We start from the raw sequence: 22,354 nt of genomic DNA, 5'->3' as shown, positions 1-22,354 counted from the left end.
ATTATCTCATTGGTAAAAAAAAAAAAAAAAAAAAAAAAAACCACACACAAAAACTAAATGTGAGCCATGTGAGCATGCGCACAGGCATGGGCACACAGATAACACGTTGTACATGCCCAGAAAAAGGTCAGGAGAGGAGCAGTCACAGCCAACTGTGGCAGGAGTTATATAAGGAAATGAGATTGGGGTAGGGGTGTGTGTAGGAAGAAGAATCTTTGCCTTCAAACATGTATAAGTTGTCTGAATTTTTTATGAATAGTTTTTGTTTGTTTGAGACAGAGTCTCACTCTATTACCCAGGTTGGAGTGCAATGGAGCAATCTTGGCTCACTTCAACTTCTGCCTTCCTAGGTTCAAGCGATTCTCCTGGCTCAGCCTCCCAAGTAGCTGGGATTACAGGCATGTGCCACCACGACTGGCTAATTTTGTATTTTTAGTAGAGATGGGGTTTCACCATGTTGGTCAGGCTGGTCTTGAACTCCTGACCTCAGGTGATCCACCCACCTCAGCTTCCCAAAGTGCTGGATTACACATGTGAGCCTCCACACCCAGCCAACACTGAATAGTTTTAACAAAAAGAAAAAATAGAGGCCAGGTATGGTAGCTCACACCTATAATCTCGACACTTTGGGAGGCCGAGGCGGGAAGATTGCTTGAGCTTACGAGTTCAAGACCAGCCTGAGAGATATAGTGAGACTCTATCTCTAAAAAAGATTTCTAAAATTAGCTGGGTGTGGGCCGGGCACAGTGGCTCATGCCTGTAATCCCAGCACTTTGGGAGGCCGAGGCGGGCGGATCACGAGGTCAGGAGATCAACACCATCCTGGCTAACACGGTAAAACCCCATCTCTACTAAAAATACAACAAAAACAAAATTAGCCAGGCGTGGTGGCAGGTGCCTGTAGTCCCAGCTACTCGGGAGGCTGAGGCAGGAGAATGGCATGAACCCAGGAGGTGGAGTTTGCAGTGAGCCGAGATCATGCCACTGCACTCCAGCCTGGGCGACAGAGCAAGACTCCGTCTCAAAAAAAAAAAAAAAAATTAGCTGGGTGTGGTAACACACGCCTGTAGTCCCAGATACTCGGGAGGCTGAGGTAGTAAGATCCATTGAACCCAGGAGATGGAGGTTGCAGTGAACCATGATCATACCACTGCATTCCAGTCTGGGTGACAGAGTGAGAGCCTGAGTCAAAATAAAGAAAAACAAAAATAATAAAGAAGAAAGAGAGAAAGAAAAGGAAAGTGAAGGAAAAAGAAAGAAGAAAGAAGATACTTGCAATAAGCTAAAGAAATTTCAGGAGGCTGAAGTGGGAGGATTGAGTTCTAGTCCGGCCTGGGCAACACAGCAGGGCTCTGTCTCTTAAAAAAGGCTGGGCGTGGTGGCTCATGCTTGTAATCCCAGCACTTTGGGAGGCCAAGGCGGGTGGATCACGTGGTCAGATCGAGACCATCCTGGCTAACGCAGTGAAACCCCCGTCTCTACTAAAAGAAAAAAAAAAAAAATTAGCAGGGTGTGGTGGCACATGTTTGTAGTCCCAGCTACTCGGGAGGCTGAGGCAGGAGAATCACTTGAACCCGGGAGGCAGAGGTTGCAGTGATCCGAGATCATGCCACTGCACTCCAGCCTGGGTGACAGAGTGAGATTCCGTCTCCAAAAAAATAAATAAATAAAATAAATAAATAACTAAAAAGCTAAAGTAATTTGCAAAGGGAGACCATCTAGAAAAATTTTGGTTCTGCAGTGAGACCAAGGCTAAGCAAGACCCAAAACTTGGGGAGTGGCTCTTGCCAGGTCCAGATAGCTGGGCCCCTGACACGAAGAATACACCTTCTCCTTAGAGATATTACCTGGTTGATGCTTGCTGGCTAAACAAAACAAGAGTCTTTGTGGGCCCTAAAGCTCAATTATTCTTCCTCTCAGACTGAACAGTTGCAAGCTATGGGAGAGAGGCTGTCACACTAGGCTCAAATGAAGCCAATCTGCAGAAAGGAGGTTTTCAGTTGTCTGCATTTCCCTCCAGACATCTTGCCACCGTCATCGTCATTGCCACACAGTTGCGGACACTTACTGAGTACTCACTATGTCTTAGGAACTACATTAAGTATTTGATATCCATTCAATCACTTCCACATCTTCCAAAGGCATGAATCTACAGGAAGGATGAATCCTAGGAAACAATTTTCAGAAAGTAGCAGATGGAGGAAGAAGGAAAAAACTCCTCCTTTTCCTTCTCTTGGTAAATGATAATATTTTTACTCCTCGCAGATGGTGCCTCCCTGGAATATCTTCAGCAGTGGCAAAGGCAGATTCCTCTGGACTGCCTGGGCCTTTTCACGCGGCTTTCACTCCTCCATTACCTTCCCCTCTGGGACCCTCTTGGAATGGATGGTTTGGGGGGCATGGAAAGATATCAAGGCAGAAGAGGTGAGGCAGAAAGGGGAAGGGGTGGAACTTGTGGCATGAAGGAGGAATTTTACAATGTGAGAGAGAAAAAGGAGAGGAGACAGGAGGGGAGGAGAGAAAAGGGAAAGGAGAGGGGAGGGGAAGAAGAGGGAGAGGAAGCGAGAAGGAAAGGGGGAGGAGGAAGCTGGGGAGAGGGCCGGAATCGAGTTTGAATCTCCCACGTGAAATAGCACCCTATGCAACAGACAAACTATGTCTGGAATTTCCTGCCTGCTGAGCAACACCATTGAACCCAGATGCAGCTCTCAAGCTCATGTTCAGTCACACATGTTCCAGTCAGAGCTCTTAACGGAACTTCAAAAGACACAAGTCTAGGCCAGGCGCGGTGGCTCATGCCTGTAATCCCAGCACTTTGAGAGGACGAAGCAGGTGGACCACCTGAGGTTAGGAGTTCAAGACCAGTCTGGCCAACATGACGAGACCTCATCTCTACTAAAAATACAAAAATTAGCCAGGCTTGGTGGCTCATGCCTGTAATCCCAACTACTTGGGAGGCTGAGGTACAAGAATCACTTGAACCTGGGAGGCAGAGGCTGCAGTGAGCCAAGATGGTGCCACTGCATTCCAGCCTGGGCGACAGAGCAAGACTCTGTGTAAAAAAAAGAGACACAAGTCTGTTATTAGTTTAAAAAGTATCCTTCTGGTGGTATTCTTTTTCTCCCACGTGCATAAAATTCCCCTATTGCGCAACACTCTCAAAGTGCTGGGGGAGATTCAAAAGCATTACACTTACCAAGGGATACACCGGGGCACTTTCATCCCTTTCGAACAGAATGTCCTCTGTGGTGCTGGACACCAGTGACTCCCTGGAGATCCCTGCTTCAGACTGGATGTTGGATACTCTACTTTCTTGTCCCTCCTCTCTGTTTTCTGGCTCCAAATCCCTTCTTTCTCGTCCCAGTTCGTCTTGGAGCATCCAGTCGGTTTTCTCCTCAAGCTCTCCTGAGGGCTGCCTTTCAGGGGAACTAATCTGTTGTTCCTCAGGACTGATTTGATCCAAATCAAGAAATTCAAGTTGTGTGCTTAGGCCTTGTAAAAGCTCATCTGTTTCTGCATCCTCCAATTGTAAGGAAGGCTTTGACTTGCTACCTCTTTGGGCTTTCTTTAAAAAGAAATACAAGATCATGATTCCACATGCAGTACGTGCTGCTACACTCACCATTTATTCGCCTTTTCTATTCCCAGTCAGCCAGTCTCAGTGTTAGCCTCAGCTAGGAATGATGAAATGTTTTTTAAAAGAGGCTGGAACATTTTGTACTTAAAAAACAAAACAAGAGGGGGTGCAATGGCTCATGCCTGTAATCCCAACACTTTGGGAGGCCAAGAGGGGAGGATCACTTGAGCCCAGGAGTTCAAGACCAGCCTGGGCAACATAGTGAGTGACACCTTATCTCTACCCAAAATGAACAAAATTAGCTGGATGTGGTGAGGCATGCCTGTAGTCCCAGCTACCCAGGAGGCTGAGGCAGGAGGATCGCTTGAGCCTGGAGGTCGAGGCTGCTTGTGAAAGATCATGCCACTGTACTCCAGCCTAGGTGACAAAGTGAGACCCCAGGAAGGAAGGAGGGACAAGAGGAGAGAAGGGAGAGGAAGGGGAGGGGAGGGGAGGGAGAAAAGAAAAAGAGAAAAAATAAAAAGAAAAAAGAAAAGAACAGAACAGGACAAACACGGTGTGTTCCAGTTTATTCTTGGCCTACCAGCAGACCCACAATGGCAAAATCATTCTTCTAAGTGGCACTAGTGATCTCCAAAAGGCTGACTAGTTACAGAGAGTGACCTATTCGTAGGCCACAGCTAAGTTCTCCTACTGGGAGCAGTCTGTGGGAAGCCTACACTCCTATTATCATACCAACTCCATTCTAAGGCGAGCACCTCAGCTGTGGCACCCACCTTCCCCAGGAAACTTTCCCTGGCCATCCTCCAAACTGGGTTAAGAGGCCCTGTTTCATCTCCTGTGCATCTTTCAGTCACTGCACTCATGGGTCTGCCTCCCTACACACCTTAGAGCTCCTTAAAAGAATGGATTGTGGCCGGGCACGGGGGCTCCTAGCACTTTGGGAGGCCGAAGCTGGTGGATCACCTGAGGTCAGGAGTTTGAGACCAGCCTGGTCGACATGAGTGAAACTCTGTCTCTACTAAAAATACAAAAATCTGCCAGGTGTGGTGGCGGACGCCTGTAATCTCAGCTACGCAGGAGGCTAAGGCAGGAGAATCACTTGAACCCAGGAGGCAGAGGTTGCAGTGAGCCGAGATCGCACCATTGCACTCCAGCCGGGGCAACAAGAGTGAAACTCTGTCTCGAAAAAAAAAAAAAAAAAAGGAATGGATTGTGGCCGGGCATGGTGGCGTGTGCCTGTAATCCTAGCACTTTGGGAGGCCAAGGTGGGCAGATCATTTGAGGTCACATGTTTGAGACCAGTCTGGCCAACATGGTAAGATCGAAATCCCATCTCTACTGAAAATACAAAAAATTAGCTGGGTGTGGTGGCGGATGCCTGTAATCTTAGCTACTCAGGAGACTGAGGCAGACAATAGCTTCAACCCAGGAGGCAGAGGTTGCAGTGAGCTGCGATTGTGCCACTGTACTCCAGCCTGGCGACAGAGTGAGGCTCTGTCTCAAAAAAAAAAAAGGAATGGATTGTATCTTACTTGGTTTTGTGTTCCCATAGTCTGGCCTATACTAAGCATTCAATTAATGATTCTGAATGAATTGACGATTGAATGAAGATGACTACTTACTGGGAAAATTCCTGATGTGATTGACTGGGAATCGGTAATCTGTGTCTCCAAATGGATCATGGACTCTGTGACTTCTTGGGGCTCCACTGTGGTTTCTTCCTGTATTCCTGAAGCCTCCTTCTCCTGGGCTTCTCCAGCCACTTCCTCAGTTTCTTCCATGACAATCTTTTTGTCCTCCTTCCCCTCCTCCTCCTTCTCTTCCTCCTCCTCCTTCTCCTCCTCCTCCTCCTCCCCTTCCTCCTCACCCATTTTCCTCTCCTCCTCCTGAGACTCTCTCCATGCTAATGTGTCATCTTTTGATTCCTGTTGTAGATTTTCTACTTCTTTATAATTTGGATTAGGTTCCTCCTCTTCTTTCATTTCTGTTTCTCCATTTTCTCCTGTTGCTTCTCCAGGAGCTTCTTCTGCATCTGACATTCTTCTCTGTAGAGTTTCCTCTAGAGAGATTTTGACCATAATAACCAGTCAGCCCTCGGCTTCCCATTTCCATCTCCTAGTGCACTAGCCTATTGATGAAATGTGAACAAATGGCTCTGGCCCCTTTCCACAGGATAAAAAGAATGTCATGTTTCTGAACAGGCACGGTGGCTCACGACTGTAATCCCAGCACTTTGGGAGGCCAAGGCAGATGGATCACCTGAGGTCATGAGTTTGAGACCAGCCTGGCCAACATGATGAAATGCTGTTTCTACTAAAAACACAAAAATCAGCTGGGTGTGGTGGTGAGTGTCTGTAATCCCAGCTACTCGGGAGGCTGAGACAGGAGAATTGCTTGAACCTAGGAGGTGGAGGTTGCAGTGAGCCAAGATCTGCCACTGCACTCCAGCCTGGGTGACAAAAGCAAACTTCTATCTCAAAAATAAAAATAAAAAAAGAATGTCATATTTCTGGCCAGGCGCAATGGCTCGCACCTGTAATCCCAACATTTTGGGACCCTGAGGCAGGAGGATCACTCGAGGTCAAGAGATTGAGACCAGCCTGGCCCACAACAGACCAGCCTTCCCACGCATGGCTGGGAAATCTTAAAGTATATGTATTTGTGGCCCAGATCTTAAAAATATTGATCCAGGGCCGGGCGCGGTGGCTCAAGCCTGTAATCCCAGCACTTTGGGAGGCCGAGACAGGCGGATCACGAGGTCAGGAGATCGAGACCATCCTGGCTAACGTGGTGACACCCGGTCTCTACTAAAAAAATACAAAAATTAGCCCGGCGCGGTTGCGGGCGCCTGTAGTCCCAGCTATATGGGAGGCTGAGGCAGGAGAATGGCTTGAACCTGGGAGGCGGAGCTTGCAGTGAGTGGAGATGGCACCACTGCACTCCAGCCTCGCCGTCTCAACAAAAAAAAAAAAAAAAAAAAAAATTGATCCAGGGCCTGTTAACTTTCTAGGAATAAACACCTTGTAGTCTTTTTACCCATTTAAAATATATTCATGGCCGGGCGCGGTGGCTCACGTCTGTAATCCCAGCAATTTGGGAGGCCGAGGCGGGTGGATCATGAGGTCAGGAGTTCGAGACCATCCTGGCTAACATGGTGAAACCCCGTCTCTACTAAAATTACAAAAAATTAGCCGGGCGTGGTGGTGTGCACCTGTAGTCCCAGCTACTCGGGAGGCTGAGGCAGGAGAATGGCGTAAACCCGGGAGGCGGAGCAGAGCTTGCAGTGAGCCGAGATTGTGCCACTGCACTCCAGCCTGGGTGACAGAGCGAGACTCCATCTCAAAAAAAAATATATATATATATATATATATTCATATTCCCACAGGCAGCGAAATGCATAACCCAGGGTAGCCTAGTGGTTAAAAGCAAGGGCCTTGCTGTCAGCTTGTCCTAGCATTGAATCCCATTTCCCCCATGTACTTGTTCTGTGACCTTGGGCAAGTCACTTCATCCCTCAGAGTCTACATTTTCTCATGGGCAAAATAAAAAGAATAATCCTAAATTCTAGGGTTGTTGTAGAGAACAGATAACATATAAAATGCTCAACACAATTCTGGCACATACAGCTTGAAAAAGTGGTAGCAATTGTTATTATTCGAGAGAAAAGCAACCCTAACGACCCTAACATGCAAAGAAATGAACAGTTTGAAAGCCTTCTGACATATTCTCTCATTTATTCCTTACAACAAACAAGAGTTTGAACTAGGAAAACAATAAGGATGGATACTTTATCCCTAAAGAGTTGGACCCAGAACAAAAAAAAATCCCCACATTTTCGGCGACATTAGAATAAGAGAACTCAACTCTTTGAAACTAAAGTCCCAAAGAGTACAGGGTAGTAAAGGTATTTCTATTTCTTAATTTCTTTCTCGGCACTAAATGTACCAGCTCCTCAAATTCATCTCTGGTAAATAAAATAAAATAAAATAAAATAAAATAAAATAAATAATGAACGAATAAATGAGTTTGAGGCTCTGAGAGGTGAAGTGACTTATTCAAGATGACACCGCTAGTAAGAAAGAGATCTCTGTGGCACTTAGTTTCTCCAGCTGAAAAATTACTGCTCTGATTCCTGTCTAGGGCTCTGACCACCGAGCCTCTTCTGACTGAGCCCAACTTCGCCGGAGCATCTGGACAGCCGGGTTGGAGCCGCAGGGGTTTGGGGCAGAGGTGCCAGGTGCGTGGCTCTGCAGGGGCATTAAAGCCCAGGTGCGGCCTCTGCCCCCAACTCAGGTCTCCCTGGAGCCGCCCCAGGCCCCACAAGGGCAGGTCGGGTGAGCGCCCCACAAGGGGCGCCAGACCCCGCCAGGCCAGGGCCCCCTCGCCAGGGCCGCGTGGCCTCCGTCCCGGACTTACAGAGAGCACCCACCCCGGTCTTCAAAAGGCCGGAGTCGTCCCACCGCCTGGACCCCTCAGCCACCTCCCAGGCGTCTTTCCAGCGGCAGCCACCTTCTCCACCAGCTCCCTAGTTCTGGTTACCACCCAAGCCCCGTCCCCATGGCAACCCCCGCCGCCGGAAGCGACAGGCCCTAAAGGACAGGCGGGGCGGTGGTCACGTGCCCAGGAAGCGGTGACGAGCGTGGCCGACGCGCCCCCTGCCGGTCGCTGACGGCATAGGCTTTCCTCGCTTTTCTCTCCTTCCTGCGCTCGCGCGATCACCACCTTTTCACATGGTCCCGTCCCCTGAGAAGCTGCAGCAGCCAGTACTGCCTATTTTTACTTTCCACAACCTTGGCAAGATGGGGTGGAGAAGTATGAACTCGGATACAATTCTCTTTTCCAAAAGCAAACTGAATTTCCAGGTCTCATGGATGCAGCACACAACTGTCCTGCCCGCCTCCTCACCGGGCACCGCGTGTAGCAGACAATTCCAGCTGGCTGAGGGCAGATACGACACAGGGTGCACCAGCTTGCAGTTCTCAGCACAAGGCGTTTCTGCAAAACCAGTCTGGCTAAATCTATCAGGATCATTCCACGTCAAAGTGGCTCTCCACTAACATCTCATGGAAGACGGCAACAGGTGGCCACATGGGTTTCCACTGGGAGCCCTGCGGGAAACCAGCCAGAGCCACTGAGGCAGAAGGCTGTCTGCTGCTGTCATTTGAGGAGAATGTGAATAATTCTCCCCGCCCACAATGCCACGCCCCAGTGATGGTAATTTGATTAATAGGCATACATCTCAAAATAAAAAAGGATAAACTAAGGCAAGCTGTTTTTATTATAGTCTGAAACTTTATAAAATAGAGACTAGAAAATACTTGGAATTAGAACATGCAATTTAAACAGCAAACACTGGTAAACACAGCATGTCTGTGGCTACCAGAGGGAAATACGCGTGGCTGTTGGGTCAAATAGAGTTTGAGGGAATTCGCCCAATAGGAGGGCTTTGGAATTGAGTGTGAGAATCTGTGGCTGGAAGCACACAGCAATACTGATCCCATCAAGGCGAGCTGGTATCTGTATCCAACCACAGCAAAACCAGTCCCAAGGAATACAGGGCTTGCTTGGCAGAACTGCCAAAACAGAAAGTGGTGTGCCAGAACTGGGGAAATGAACACTGATACCATGGAGAGAAAATAATTCAAAGCATCGGCAGGAATCACTGAGACCCATTTTACCATCTTAAAAGAGACAAAAAATAAAAGGGAGGAAGAATAAGCATTTTCAAGAGGTCTGATCTACTCATTCCTATCCACAACTCAGCAGTTTACAAAATAGCGCTGATCTCAAGGCATAGCCAGGAGGCTCAATTATAAAAAGTCGAACTAGCAGTGGGCTGGGCGCAGTGGCTCATGCCTGTGATCCCAGCACTTTAGGAGGCCAAGGCAGGAGAACTGCTTGAGCCCAGGAATTCGAGACCAACCTAGTCAACACAGGGAGACCCTCTCTCTACAAAAAATAAATTAGCTATGCATGGTGGTGCACGCCTGTGGTCCCAGATACTTGGGTGGCTGAGGTAGTGCCCAGAGGGTCAAGGCTTCCGTGAACCTTTATCACAACACTGCACTCCAGTCTGGGTGACAAAGCAGGACCTTTTCTCCAAAAAACAAAATGGAGGGGTTCTTATTACCGAATTGAAAGGAGCTTCCTGCCCTCTGGAGAGCTTGCTTCCTCCTAAAGAGGAAGCTGACACGACACCACACTGGGCCACCTGGGGAACCTCCAGGCTTTCCCTGTTGTCCAAAGGGAGCTACTATGGCCCTAGCGGCCCAGCTGCTGAGGAAGCATGGAACTACTTAGCAATTTCCGTATCCACAGCAGCAAGGCCTCAGTGCAAAGAAATATGTTGGTCAAAGCCGGACTTCACAATTGCTAGCTTGTTTTGCCCAACTTTCTATGAAGCTCTTCTGACCCCTTCTGAGCTTTGGTTTGAGAGGGTCATAAGAAATTCAGTTGGGGTGACAACAGGGTCATATCAGCACTGTAAGACTCTTTATTAAAAATAATAATCATCATCACACCAGTACCTGCCAGAATAACTTCCGCCCACTTGCCCACAGTTCCTATTTAGGGAATTCCTATTCAGGGCCGTGGCCTAATTTGCGAAAGAGGCCAAGCATAAGTTTTTAAGAATGTCTTAATCCAGGGAGATCACACTAGTGGGCCACAGCACTGCCACCACCCAGAAGTTCAGGCTACAAGCCTCTTCCAGATCCTTATGCTTCAGGGAGAGAAGACAAGGAGGAAAACCCTAGACCCAAGTCCAGGGCAAGGGAAGATGCTTTCCTGTTACTGTTCCTCAGGGACAATCATCTTTGCAGAGGAATAATGTTGCACCTGGAAGAAAGAAGAAAAGGAATGGCGTAAGTTTGGAGGCTCCCTATAGGAAGGTCAGAGGCCGAGCCCTTCTGACTTTTTCAACAATGTTCTTTCATTCTTTTAAATCAAATGCCCAGTGCATGAATGAACCGGAGAGTCCCAGGAGAGACATTGGGGCTCCCTCTGCTTCTACAGCTGTAGTCTCGTTCCTACCACGAGGATTTATCTGCAGTTTCCAAATGAACTGGGGATTCCCATTATTCCCCAATGTCTCCCCAGCCTTCCCCTCCAGCTTCATGTTTAACAAACACTCAAATCATGCCCCAGTGAGAATGAACAGAAACAGACACTTTACCCCAGCAGTCCTTTTCCTGCCCAACGTGTTGGAACAAGTCTAAGCTGGTGTTTCTCCCCGCTACGGATCACCGTCACATTCAGGGGCTTCTGAAAAGAAAATAAGCTCGTTTTGTGTTCAGCCTTGTTAGTACTCAGAGTTACAGGCTAAAATGCTGAGATCCCATTTTTTGCCTATCAAATTGGTAAAGATTTTCATTTTCAGCATAATCCTGTGGTTGGCGAGAAGGTAGGGAACATGGCAGTGCACTCTCAGGGCAGCCAGGGTGCTGACCTTAGTACCATCTTCCTCAAAAAATACGTGTCCCCCCACCAACAATTTTTAAAAGGTATGTCCGAGGTACATAGTACACAATTACAAGATGACATACAAATGAAGTGTTCATTCCAGGGCTGTGTAGAAATCCAAAAACTGAGAACATCAGAAATGTCCATCAATAGGTATTGTTCAAATACAGTACAGAGAATGAAGGGTTTTAGTCAAAACAAAACAAAAACCCCACCAAAGTATGAACCTATTTGATAGCATTTTATTTTCTTTCTTTCTTTTTGAGACAGAGTCTCACTCTATCACCCAGGCTGGAGTGCAGTGGTGCAATCTTGGCTCACTGCAACCTCTGCTTCCCAGGTTCTAGCAATTCTCGTGCCTCAGCCTCCCAAGTAGCTGGAACTACAGGCGCCCGCCACCACACCTGGCTAATTTTTATATTTTTAGTAGAGACGGGGTTTCACTATGTTTGGCCAGGATGGTCTCAGAACTCCTGATCTCAGGTCATCCACCCGCCTCGGCCTCCCAAAGTGCTGGGATTACAGGCGTGAACCACCGCGCCCGGCCGATAATATTTTCTAAAAGGACACCTGTGTTGCTCTAGCATGCGAAGTTTTCTGGAAGAACATGGAAAAACTTGTTAAGAGTGGTTACATCCAGAGAGGATTAGTCCTTTGGAATAAGAGGAAGATGTTTACTTTTATATATTTCCATATCATTAATTTTTTAACCATGAGTATGTATTGCTTTATTTTTCTGAGATAGAGTCTTGCTTTGTTGCTCAGGCTGGAGAGTAGTGGTGCAATCTCAGCTCACCACAACCTCAGCCTCCCAGGTTCAAGCGATTCTCATGCCTCAGCCTCCTGAGTAGCTGGGACTACAGGCATGCAGCATCATGCTCAGCTAATTTTTTATGTATATTTAGTAGAGACAGGGTTTTGCCATATTGGCCAGCCTGGTCTCAAACTCCTGGGCTCAAGTGATCTGCCCACCTCAGCATCCCAAAGTGCTGGGATTTTGGGTGTGTGCCACCATACCTAGCATGTATTTTTTTTTTTTTTTTTTTTTTGAGATGGGTTCTCTGTCGCGTAGGCTGGAGTGCAGTGGCACAATCTTGGCTCCCTGCAACCTCTGCCTCCCGGGTTCAAGCGATTCTCCTGCCTCAGCCTCCTGAGTAGCTGGGATTACAGGCACACGCCACCACACCCGGATAATTTTTGTATTTTTAGTAGAGATGGGGTTTCACCATGTTGTCCAGGCTGGTCTTCAACTCCTGATCTCAGGTGATCCACCCACCTCGGCCTCCAAAGTGCTGGGATTACAGGCATGAGCCACCGCACCCAGCCTGTATATAGTACTTTAATTTAAAAAATTAAAATTAAAGCAGGGGGAGTACATACCAAAGAAAATTACAAATTAAAATACGATATCCAGGCATGGTGGCTCATGCCAGTAATCCTAGCACTTTGGGAGGCAGGAAGATCACTTGTGCCTAGGAGTTGAAGACCAGGCTGGGCAAGGTGAAACCCTGACTCTACAAAAAGTATAAAGATTAGCGAAGCATGGTGATGTGCACCTATAGTCCCAGTTACTTGGGGGACTGAGGCAGGAGGATTGCTCAAGTCTGGGAGGTCGAGGCTGCAGTGAGCTGTGACTGCACCACTGCACTCCAGCCTGGGCGATGTAGTGAGACCCCGTCTCAAAAAAATAAAAATAATCAAAACAAGATGCCATCGAAATCTAAAACTTCTATGTATCAAATGACACTACGAACAGAGTGAAAAGGCAACCCACATGACAGGAGAATATACATGCATGCTGGGTACGGTGGCTCACGCCTGTAATCCCAATACTTTCAGGGGCCCAGGCAGGAGGATTGCTTCAGCTCAAAAGTTCAAGACCAGCCAGGCAACAGAGGGAGATCTCGTCTTTACAAAAAGTATATATATTTTTTTAATCAGCCAGGTTTGATGGCGCACATCTGTAGTCCCAGCAACTTGGGAGGCTGAGGTGGGAGGTTCACTTGAGCCCAGAAGCTCAAGGCTGCAGTGAGCCATGAATGTACCACTGCACTCCAGCCGGGGTGACAGAGCGAGATTCTGTCTTAAAAAAAAAAAAAAAAAAAAGAAAGAAAGAAAAAAGAAAATACATGCAAATCATATATCTAATAAGGATTTAATATCCAGAACATATGAAGAACTCTTATACCTCAACATCAAGAAAAAATCTGATTAGAATATGAGTAGGCCGGGCACGGTGGCTCACGCCTGTAATCCCAGCACTTTGGGAGGCCGAGACGGGTGGATCACGAGGTCAGGAGATCGAGACCATCCTGGCTAACACAGTGAAACCCCGTCTCTACCAAAAATACAAAAAATTAGCCAGGCGTGGTAGTGGGCGCCTGTAGTCCCAGCTACTCGGGAGGCTGAGGCAGGAGAATGGCGTGAACCCGGGAGGTGGAGCTTGCAGTGAGCTGATATCGCACCACTGCACTCCAGCCTGGGCGACAGAGCGAGACTCCGTCTCAAAAAAAAAAAAAAAAGAATATGAGCAAAGGGCCAGGCATGGTGGCTCACGCCTGTAATCCCAACACTTTGGGAGGCCAAGGCGGGTGGATCACGAGGTCAGGAGATGGAGACCATCATGGTTAACATGGTGAAACCCCGTCTCTACTTAAAAAAAAAACAAAATTAGACGGACGTGGTGGTGGATGCCTGTAGTCCCAGCTACTCGGGAGGCTGAGGCAGGAGAATAGCATCAACCCAGGAGGCGGAGCTTGCACTGAGTCAAGATCACGCCACTGCACTCCAGCCTGGGTGACAGAGCAAGACTCCGTCTCAAAAAAAAAAAAAAGAAAAGAAAGAAAATGAGCAAAGGACTTGAATAGACATTTCTTTCTTTCTTTTCTTTTTCTTTTTTTTTTTTTTGAGACAGGGTTTCACTCCTGTTGCCCAGGCTGGAGTGTAGTGACGCAATCTTAGCTCACTGCAACCTCCACCTCCCAGGCTCAAGCGCTTCTCCTGCCTCAGTCTCCTGAGTCTGGCCTAATAGACATTCCTTCAAAGATATACAAATGATCAAAAAGCACAGGAAAAGACGCTCCATGTCACTAATTGTTAGAGAAATGAAAATCAAAACTACAATGAGATTCTACCACACACCAATTATGAAAGAGAAAACAAGTGCTAGCAAGGAAGTGGGGAAACTGGAGCCCTGTGCACTGCTGGTGGGAATGTGAAATGCTGCACGGCAGTGGAAAACAGTATGGAGGGTCCTCCAAAACCTAAACATAGAGCCGGGCGCGGTGTCTCATGCCTATAATAGCAGCACTTTGGGAGGCCAAGACGGGTGGATCGCTTGAGCCCAGGAATTCAAGACCAGCCTGGGCAATATGGCAAAATCACAAAATGCAAAAATTAGCTGGGCATGGTGGCATGTGCCTATAGTCCCAGCTACTCGCAAGGCTGAGGTGGGAGGACTGCTTGAGCCTGGGAAGTCCAGACTGAGACTGCAGTGAGCCAAGATCACACCAGTGCACTCCAGCCATGGCAACAGAGTGAGAACCTGTCTCAAAATAAACAAATAAATAAATAAGCTCATTCCAGAAACCTGAGTCATCTTTGACATTTTAAAATTTTCATAGGCCAGGTGTGGTGGTTCACACCTGTAATCCCAGCACTTTGGGAGGCCAAGGCAGGCAGATCACTTGAAGTCAGGAGTTCAAGGCAAGCCTGGCCAACATGGTGAAACCCTGTCTCTACTAAAAATACAAAAATTAGCTGGGCGTGGTGGCGGGTGCCTGTAATCCCAGCTACTCAGGGAGGCTAAGACAGGAGAATCACTTCAACCTAGGAGGTGGAGGTTGCAGTGAGCCAAGATCGTGCCACTGTACTCCAGCCTGGGTGAGAGAGCAAGACTGCATCTCAAAAAAAAAAAAAAAAAAAAAGTTCATATATTAAAGTTAAAAAAAATTTTAGAAACTTTAAACATAGAATGACCACATGATGCAGCAATTAAATTTCTGGGCACATATACAATGAAATGAAAGCAGGGATTTGAACAGATATTGGTACAACCATGTTCACAGCAGCACTGTTCACAACAAAAAGGTGTAAGCAATCCCAGTGTCCACTGACTAATGAATAGATAAAAATAATGTGGTGCATACATACAGTAGAATATTATACAGCCTTTAAAAGGAAGGAAATTCTGACATATGCTGTAACACAGATGAACCTTGAAGACATTATGCTAAGTGAAATAAGCCAGACAAAACCTATACAGTACCCTGTAATCCCAGCACTTTGGCAGGCAGAGTTTAAGTCCAGCCTGGCCAACATGGCAAAACCTCATCTCTACTAAAAATACAAAAATTAGCCGTGCCTGGTGGCAGGCGCCTGTAGTCCCAGCTACTCGGGAGGCTGAGGCAGGAGAATGGCATGAACCCAGGAGGCGGAGTATGCAGTGAGCCGAGATGGCGCCACTGCACTCCAGCCTGGGCGATAGAGCGACACTCTATCTCAAAAAAAAAAAAAAAAAAAAAATTAGCTGTGCCTAGTGGCACACGCCTGTAGTCCCAGCTACTCAGGGAGGCTAAGACAGAAGAATGGCTCAAACCTGGGAGGTGGAGGGTGCAGTGAGTGGAGATTGCGCCACCGCACTCCAGCCTGGGCAGCAGAGCAAGACACCATCTCAAAAACAAAACAACACAAAAAAAACTATACAGAATGTAAAGATTTCACCTAGATGAGGTCCCTGGAGTAGTCAAATTCATAGAGACAGAAAGTAGGATGGTGGGTGCCAGGGGCTGTGGAAAGTGGGAATGGAGAGTTAGTGTTTAATGGAGATTGGGTTTCAGTTTAGGAGGGTGAAAAAGTTCTGGAGATGGGAGATGGGTGGGGTGATGTTTGTAAAACAATGTGAACATACTTAATGCCACTAAAGTGTAGATTTTTTAATGGTTAAAATGGTAACTTTTTTTTTTTTTTTTTTGAGACAAAGTTTCGCTCTTGTCACCCAGGCTGGAGTGCAATGGCGCGATCTCGGCTCACTGCAACCTCTGCCTCCCGGGTTCAAGCAATTCTCCTGCCTCAGCCTTCAGAGTAACTGGGATTACAGGTGCCCGCCATGACGCCCGGCTAATTTTGTATTTATAGTAGAGATGGGGTTTCACCATGCTGGCCAGGCTGGTCTCCAGCTCCTGACCTCAGGTGATCCGCCCACCTAGGCCTCCCAAACTGCTGGGATTATAGGCGTCAGCCACTGCTCCCAGCCTAAAATGGTAATTTTTTTTATTATATATATATTTACCACACACAAAAAAAATATGTCAGGTTTATCAGTGGAATCTCTAAATCTAAGAAAATACAGCATAGGCCAGGCACAGTAGCTCATGCCTGTAATCCCAGCACTTTGGGAGGCCAAGGCAGGAGGATCATGAGGTCAAGAGATTGAGACTGTCCTGGCCAACATGGTGAAATCGCGTCTCTACTAAAAATACAAAAATTAGCTGGGCGTGGTGGCAGGCGTCTGTAGTCCCAGCTACTCAGGAGGCTGAGGCAGGAGAATCGCTTGAACCCAGGAGGTGGAGGTTGCAGTGAGCTGAGATCACGCTACTGCACTCCAGCCTGGTGACAGAGCGAGACACCATCTCAAAAAAAAAAAAAAAAAGTCATTTCCTACCAGATTGTCAAAGAATACCTATGTCATTGCCGAAGACTATAATATAGTTGGGAGGGCTAGAAACAGATGCACTCATGGGTGCTACTTCAGAGAACGTGCACTGGCACAAGCTTCTTGGAGGACACCTTGACAAGATCTATGAAGGGTAAATGTGCATTGCCTTTAACTCAGTAATGACACGTCTAGCAACACGGCAGAAATTCTCCCACAGGCAAGGATACTCACTACACCACTGTTTGTTATGGCCAAACACTGGAAACAACCTAAATGTTGAATATGGGAGGCTGGCTAAGTAAAAGATGGTGAACCGACCAATGGGATATGGTGGGATCATTCAAAGGAATGAAGATACACATGTGCTGACACAGAATTCCCTTCAAAGTGGGCAAAAATGCAGAGCGACATGTACACTAGGCCTTTTCTGTGTCATCTTTGTCAAAAAGCAATCACAGCTAGGCGTGGCGGCTCATGCTTAATAATCCGTGTTTTCAGGGGCTGAGGCCGGAGGCTCATTTGAGGCCAGGAGTTCTAGACCGGCCTGGGCAACATAGCAAGACCCTGTCTCTATAAAATGAAAAAAAAATTAGCCGGGCATGGTGGTGCACACTTGTAGTCCCAGCTACCTGGGAGGCCAAGGCAGGAGGATTGCTCAAGCCCTGGAGTTTGAGGCTGCAGTGAGTTATGATTGCACCACTGCACTCCAGCCTGGGCAGCAGAGAGAGAGATCCTGTCCTAAAAAAAAAAAAAAAAAAAGCAGTGGCTGTAGACACACGCACCCACATGCGGAAACTGTGAGGGACATACTTATGTGCTTCCAGTTCTGTCAATGACACCCCTGGGCACGCTGGAAACCTGGAGGCCTCCTTGACATACTCCATCAGGTTAAGGCTCATGGATTTTACATCCTAAATGTCTCTCTGATTGGCCCCTTCCTCCACCCCATTTGTCACAGCCACCATCCTCTCTTGACTCACTGCTACAGCTCTATCACCCTCCAATCTGTTCTCTACTTAACATCCAGAGAAGGCTTCTTACCCCTGTCACCCCCCAACCTGGAACTATACGGTGGCTCCCTTCCGCACCTCAGGAAAAATACAGCACAATCTTTACTAAGGACCACAGGCCTGACCTTAACACCTCCCCGCCTCGCCTCCTCCCCTTCTCTCCATTCTGCTCTGGGCTCCACCCTCCTCTGAGTTCTTTGATCCTCCCACCCCAGGGCCTAAGAAGGATTTTCTCCCTGCCAGCTTTCCCCCGACCAGAGAAACTTCTATACACATCTGAAGGTCACTTCCTGAGGAACACTCCTTCAATCCCAAACCAAATCAGGGTCCCATGATTGACTCTCTGAGCTTCTTAACACTCTTCCTTCCTAACACTTATCAGTGTTCATCATTATACAGCTGTGATTACTTGATTAAGGCCTGGCTCCCCCACCAAAGCACTCCCAAGGCAAGGACCCTATTTGTTTCATTCCCCATTACAGCTCCAGTACCTTGCCCAGGACCCAGCATGTGCAGTGGAAGGCACTAAGGAAGGGAGAGACACAGGACTTTTTAAAAAATTATTTTGGGGTCAGGCACGGTGGCTCATGCCTATAATCCCAGCACTTTGAGAGGCCGAAGCAAGTGGATCACCTGAGGTCAGGAGTTAGAGACCAGCCTGACCAACATGGAGAAACTCCATCTCCACTAAAAATACAAAATTAGCCAGGCTTGGAGGTGCATGCCTGTAATCCCAGCTACTCGGGAGGCTGAGGCAGGAGAATTGCTTGAACCCAGGAGGCAGAGGTTGCAGTGAGCCAAGATCACGCCATTGCACACCAGCCTGGGCAACAAGAGCAAAACTCTGTCTCAAAAAAAAAATAAAAAATAAAAAATTATTTTGGGAGGAGGGGGCATTTCCAGTGATGATCAGAAAACCTGGTAGACAGATTCTTAGAGCTATAACACTAGGACTTTTATTTGTAAATACAATTGCACTATGTGATTTTAAGGATAAATGTGTATTTTATTTATCTGACACAGGGTCTCACTCTATCATCTAGGCTGGAGTGCAGTGGGGTGACCTTGGCTTACTGTACCCGTGAACTCCTGGGGTCAAGTGTTCCCCCTGTCTCAGCCTCCAGAGCAGCTGGGGCTACAGGCACATGCTACCATGCTTGGCTAATTTTTTTTTTAATATTTTGGGGAGAGACAGTCTCGCAATATTGCCCAGGCTGGTCTCAAACTCCTGGCCTCAAGTGATCCTCCCGCCTTGGCCTCCCAAAGTGTTGGGAATACAGGCAGGAGCCACTGCAACCAGCCTATTTTTATCACTGAGACATAATTTGCATACAATAAAATTCACCATTTAAAAATATACAATTAAGTTAGTTTTAGTATATTCAGAGTTCACTATATTCAATGTATTTAGTATAAACAACCACCACTATCTAATTCTGGATCATTTTCATCACCCAAAAAGAAATCTCTTATCCATCAGCAGTCACTTACATTTTTTTTTTTTTTTTTTTTTTTGAGACGGAGTCTGGCTCTGTCGCCCGGGCTGGAGTGCAGTGGCCGGATCTCAGCTCACTGCAAGCTCCGCCTCCCGGGTTTACGCCATTCTCCTGCCTCAGCCTCCCGAGTAGCTGGGACTACAGGCGCCCGCCACCTCGCCCGGCTAGTTTTTTGTATTTTTTAGTAGAGACGGGGTTTCACCGTGTTAGCCAGGATGGTCTCAATCTCCTGACCTCGTGATCCGCCCGTCTCGGCCTCCCAAAGTGCTGGGATTACAGGCTTGAGCCACCGCGCCCGGCCAGTCACTTACATTTTTTTAAAGATTTTTTTCCTCTTGAAACTGTATGCATTTGATCTAGAAATCCCACCTGCAAAAAGTTCGTTAAAGAAGGCTGGGTGTCGGGAGGCAGAGGTTGCAGTGAGCTGAGATAGCACCACTGTACTCCAGCCTGGGCGACAGAGCAAGACTCCATCTCCGAAAAAAAAAAAAGGGCTGGGCACAGTGGCTCATGCCTGTAATCCCAGCACTTTGGGAGGTCGAGGCAGGTGGATCACCTGAGGTCAGGAGTTCAAGACCAGCCTGGCCAACATGGTGAAACCCCATCTCTACTAAAAATACAAAAAATAAGCTGGGCGTGGTGATGGGCGCCTATAATCCCAGTTACTCGGAGGCTGAGGCAGGAGAATCGCTTGAACCTGGGAGGCAGAGGTTGCAGTGAGCTGAGATCATGCCATTGCACTTCAGCGTAGGCAACAAGAGAAAAACTCTATCTCAAAAAAAATAAAAAAAGAAATAGAAATGGATCTGCAAGAGTGCTAATCTTCACAAAACTGCAAACTATCTAAATGTCTCACAATAGAACACTGTGAGGTTTTGTGTGTGTGTGTGTTTTTTTTTTTTTTTTGAAACAGAGCTTCACTCTGTCACCCATGCTGGGGTGCAGTGGCGTGATCTCAGCACACTGCAACCTCTGCCTCCTGGGTTCAAGCGATTCTCCTGCCTCAGCCTCCCAAGTAGCTGAGGAGTGCCAACACACCCGGCTAATTTTTTTTTTTTTTTCGAGATGGAGTCTCGTTCTGTGGCCCAGGCCAGAGTGCAGTGGCGCAATCTCAGCTCACTGCAACCTCCGCCTCTCAGGTTCAAGTGATTCTCCTGCCTCCGCAGCCCAAGTAGCTGGGACTACAGGCACGCACCACCACACCCGGCTAATTTTTTTTTTTTTTTTTTTTTTTAGTAGAGATGGGGTTTTACCATGTTGGGCAGGATGGTCTCGATCTCATGACCTTGTGATCTGCCCACTTTGGCCTCTTAAAGTGCTGGGATTACAGGTGTGAAGCCACCATGCCTGGCCTAATTTTTTATTTTTAGTAGAGATGGGGTTTCACCATGTTGGCCAGGCTGGTCTCAAACTCCTGACCTCAGGTGATCCACTCGCCTCAGCCTCCCAAAGTGCTGGGATTACAGGCATGAGCCACCGCGCTAGGCAAGGTTTTTTTTCTTGACTTACAAAACAGATTCTTGATTCTCCAGCTGAGCTCAGGTCCCCTGAGGGGATGAGGCTGAAGCCAGGGAGGCCCTACTCACAACATGCGACCTTCTCCATCCTCCAGCCCACCAAGACAGCTGAGCTTTTATCCAATGACATCTTGGAATTCCCCGAGAAATTTCACATGAAGAAAAAATTCGTTTTGCTTAAAATTGAATAACTGCTTTTATAAAGAAGGATGTATAGGCCTACAAGGAAGCTGAGAATACATTTAACTGGAAAAGACAGATTAAAACCCAGCAGCTCTTCTCAGTAAGGACAAAAAACTGGAAACAACCTAAACATCCCTCACTAGTAAGCGGAAAAATAATCTGTGGTCCAGCTACACCTTGCAGTACTACTTAATAATCAAAAGGAACAAATTAGGCCAGGGATGGTGGCTCACACCTGTAATCCTAGCACTTTGGGAGGCCAAGGCAGGTGGATGACCTGAGGTCAGGAGTTCAAGACCAGACTGGCCAACATGGTGAAACCCCCATCTCTACTAAAAATACAAAATTAGCCAGGCGTGGTGGCGGGCACCTGTAATCCCAGCTACTAGGGAGGCTGAGGCAGGAGAATTGCTTGAACCCGGGAGGCAGAGGATGCAGTAAGCCGAGATTGCGCCATTGCACTCCAGTCTGGGTAACAGAGACTCTGTCTCAAAAAAAAAAAAAGAGAGAAATGAATTACAGATCCACACAAGAGACAGAAGTCTCAGAATCCACTGTGCTGAGTGAAGAACATCAGACTCAAAAGGCAATATATTGTTTGGTTTTTCTCTCTATGACATTCTGGAAGTTGACGGGGAGGGATTAACTACAAAGAAACCTGAGGCAATTTTTACGGGGTGATGGAATGCTCTCCACCTTCATCGTGGTGGCAATGACATATTACATACATTTGTGAAAACTCACGGGAATGGCCAGGTACAGTGGCTCACTCCTGTAATTCCAGCACTCTGGGAGGGAGGTGGGTGAATCATCTGAGGTTAGGAGTTCGAGACCAGCCTGGCCAACATGGTGAAACCCTGTCTCTACTAAAAATAAAAAAAAATTAGCTGGGTGTGGTGGTGGGCGCCTATAATCCCCGCTACTTAGGAGACTGAGGCTGGAGAATCACTTGAACCCGGGAGGCAGAGGTTGCAGTGAGCCGAGATCATGCCACTGCACTCCAGACTGCGCAAAAGAGCAAAACTCAATCTCAAAAAAAAAGAAAAGAAAACTCAACTGGGTGCGGTGGCTCACACCTGTAATCCCAGCCAGCACTTTGGGAGGCTGAGGCGGGTGGATCACAAGGTCAGGACATTGAGACCATTCTGGCTAACACAGTGAAACCCCGTCTCTACTAAAAATACAAAAAAATTAGCTGGGCGTGGTGGCGGGCGCCTGTAATCCCAGAGCTTTGGGAGGCCAATGTGGACAGATCACGAGGTCAGGTGATTGAGACTATCCTGGCTAACATGGTGAAACCCTGTCTCTACTAAAAAAAACAAAAAATTAGCTGGGCGTGGTGGCACATGCCTGTAGTCCCAGCTACTCGGGAGGCAGAGGCAGGAGAATGGCGTGAACCCAGGAGGCAGAGCTTGCAGTAAGCCGAGATTGCGCCACTGCACTCCAGCCTG

General features: G+C 47.5%; 2 protein-coding genes and 1 non-coding gene across 7 annotated transcripts in view; all 3 read right to left on the bottom strand.

The window, feature by feature from the left end:
- WDR66 (WD repeat domain 66) overlaps positions 1-9,934 on the bottom strand; it is an 85,677-nt gene extending 75,743 nt beyond the window's left edge. For 2 of the 5 annotated variants that reach the window (XM_031650845.1, XM_031650843.1), the window contains exons 1-3: positions 7,997-9,934; positions 5,203-5,639; positions 3,197-3,565 (exon numbers count right to left, since the gene is read on the bottom strand). In XM_031650845.1, the coding sequence (XP_031506705.1) occupies positions 3,197-3,565; positions 5,203-5,619 (786 nt within the window). In that variant the 5' untranslated portion in view covers positions 5,620-5,639; positions 7,997-9,934. The remainder of the gene's footprint in view (positions 1-3,196; positions 3,566-5,202; positions 5,640-7,996) is intronic. The other 3 variants (XM_031650841.1, XM_031650842.1, XM_031650844.1) reach the window with 3 other exon arrangements.
- Positions 9,935-10,050: 116 nt separating this feature from the next.
- The window catches only part of PSMD9 (proteasome 26S subunit, non-ATPase 9), a 29,085-nt gene continuing 16,781 nt past the window's right edge, over positions 10,051-22,354 (bottom strand). The window contains exons 5-6 of the mRNA XM_003907296.3: positions 10,755-10,843; positions 10,051-10,417 (exon numbers count right to left, since the gene is read on the bottom strand). Coding sequence (XP_003907345.1) covers positions 10,390-10,417; positions 10,755-10,843 — 117 coding nt within the window. The 3' untranslated portion in view covers positions 10,051-10,389. The remainder of the gene's footprint in view (positions 10,418-10,754; positions 10,844-22,354) is intronic.
- LOC116269037 lies at positions 18,597-18,657 on the bottom strand. The gene has a single exon (XR_004176357.1). It is a non-coding gene; the product is annotated as a U7 small nuclear RNA (small nuclear RNA).

The sequence above is a fragment of the Papio anubis genome, chromosome 9 (assembly GCF_008728515.1).
Source record: "Papio anubis isolate 15944 chromosome 9, Panubis1.0, whole genome shotgun sequence".
Classification (NCBI taxonomy): Eukaryota; Metazoa; Chordata; class Mammalia; order Primates; family Cercopithecidae; genus Papio; species Papio anubis.
This window is presented reverse-complemented; position numbering and strand designations above follow the sequence as displayed.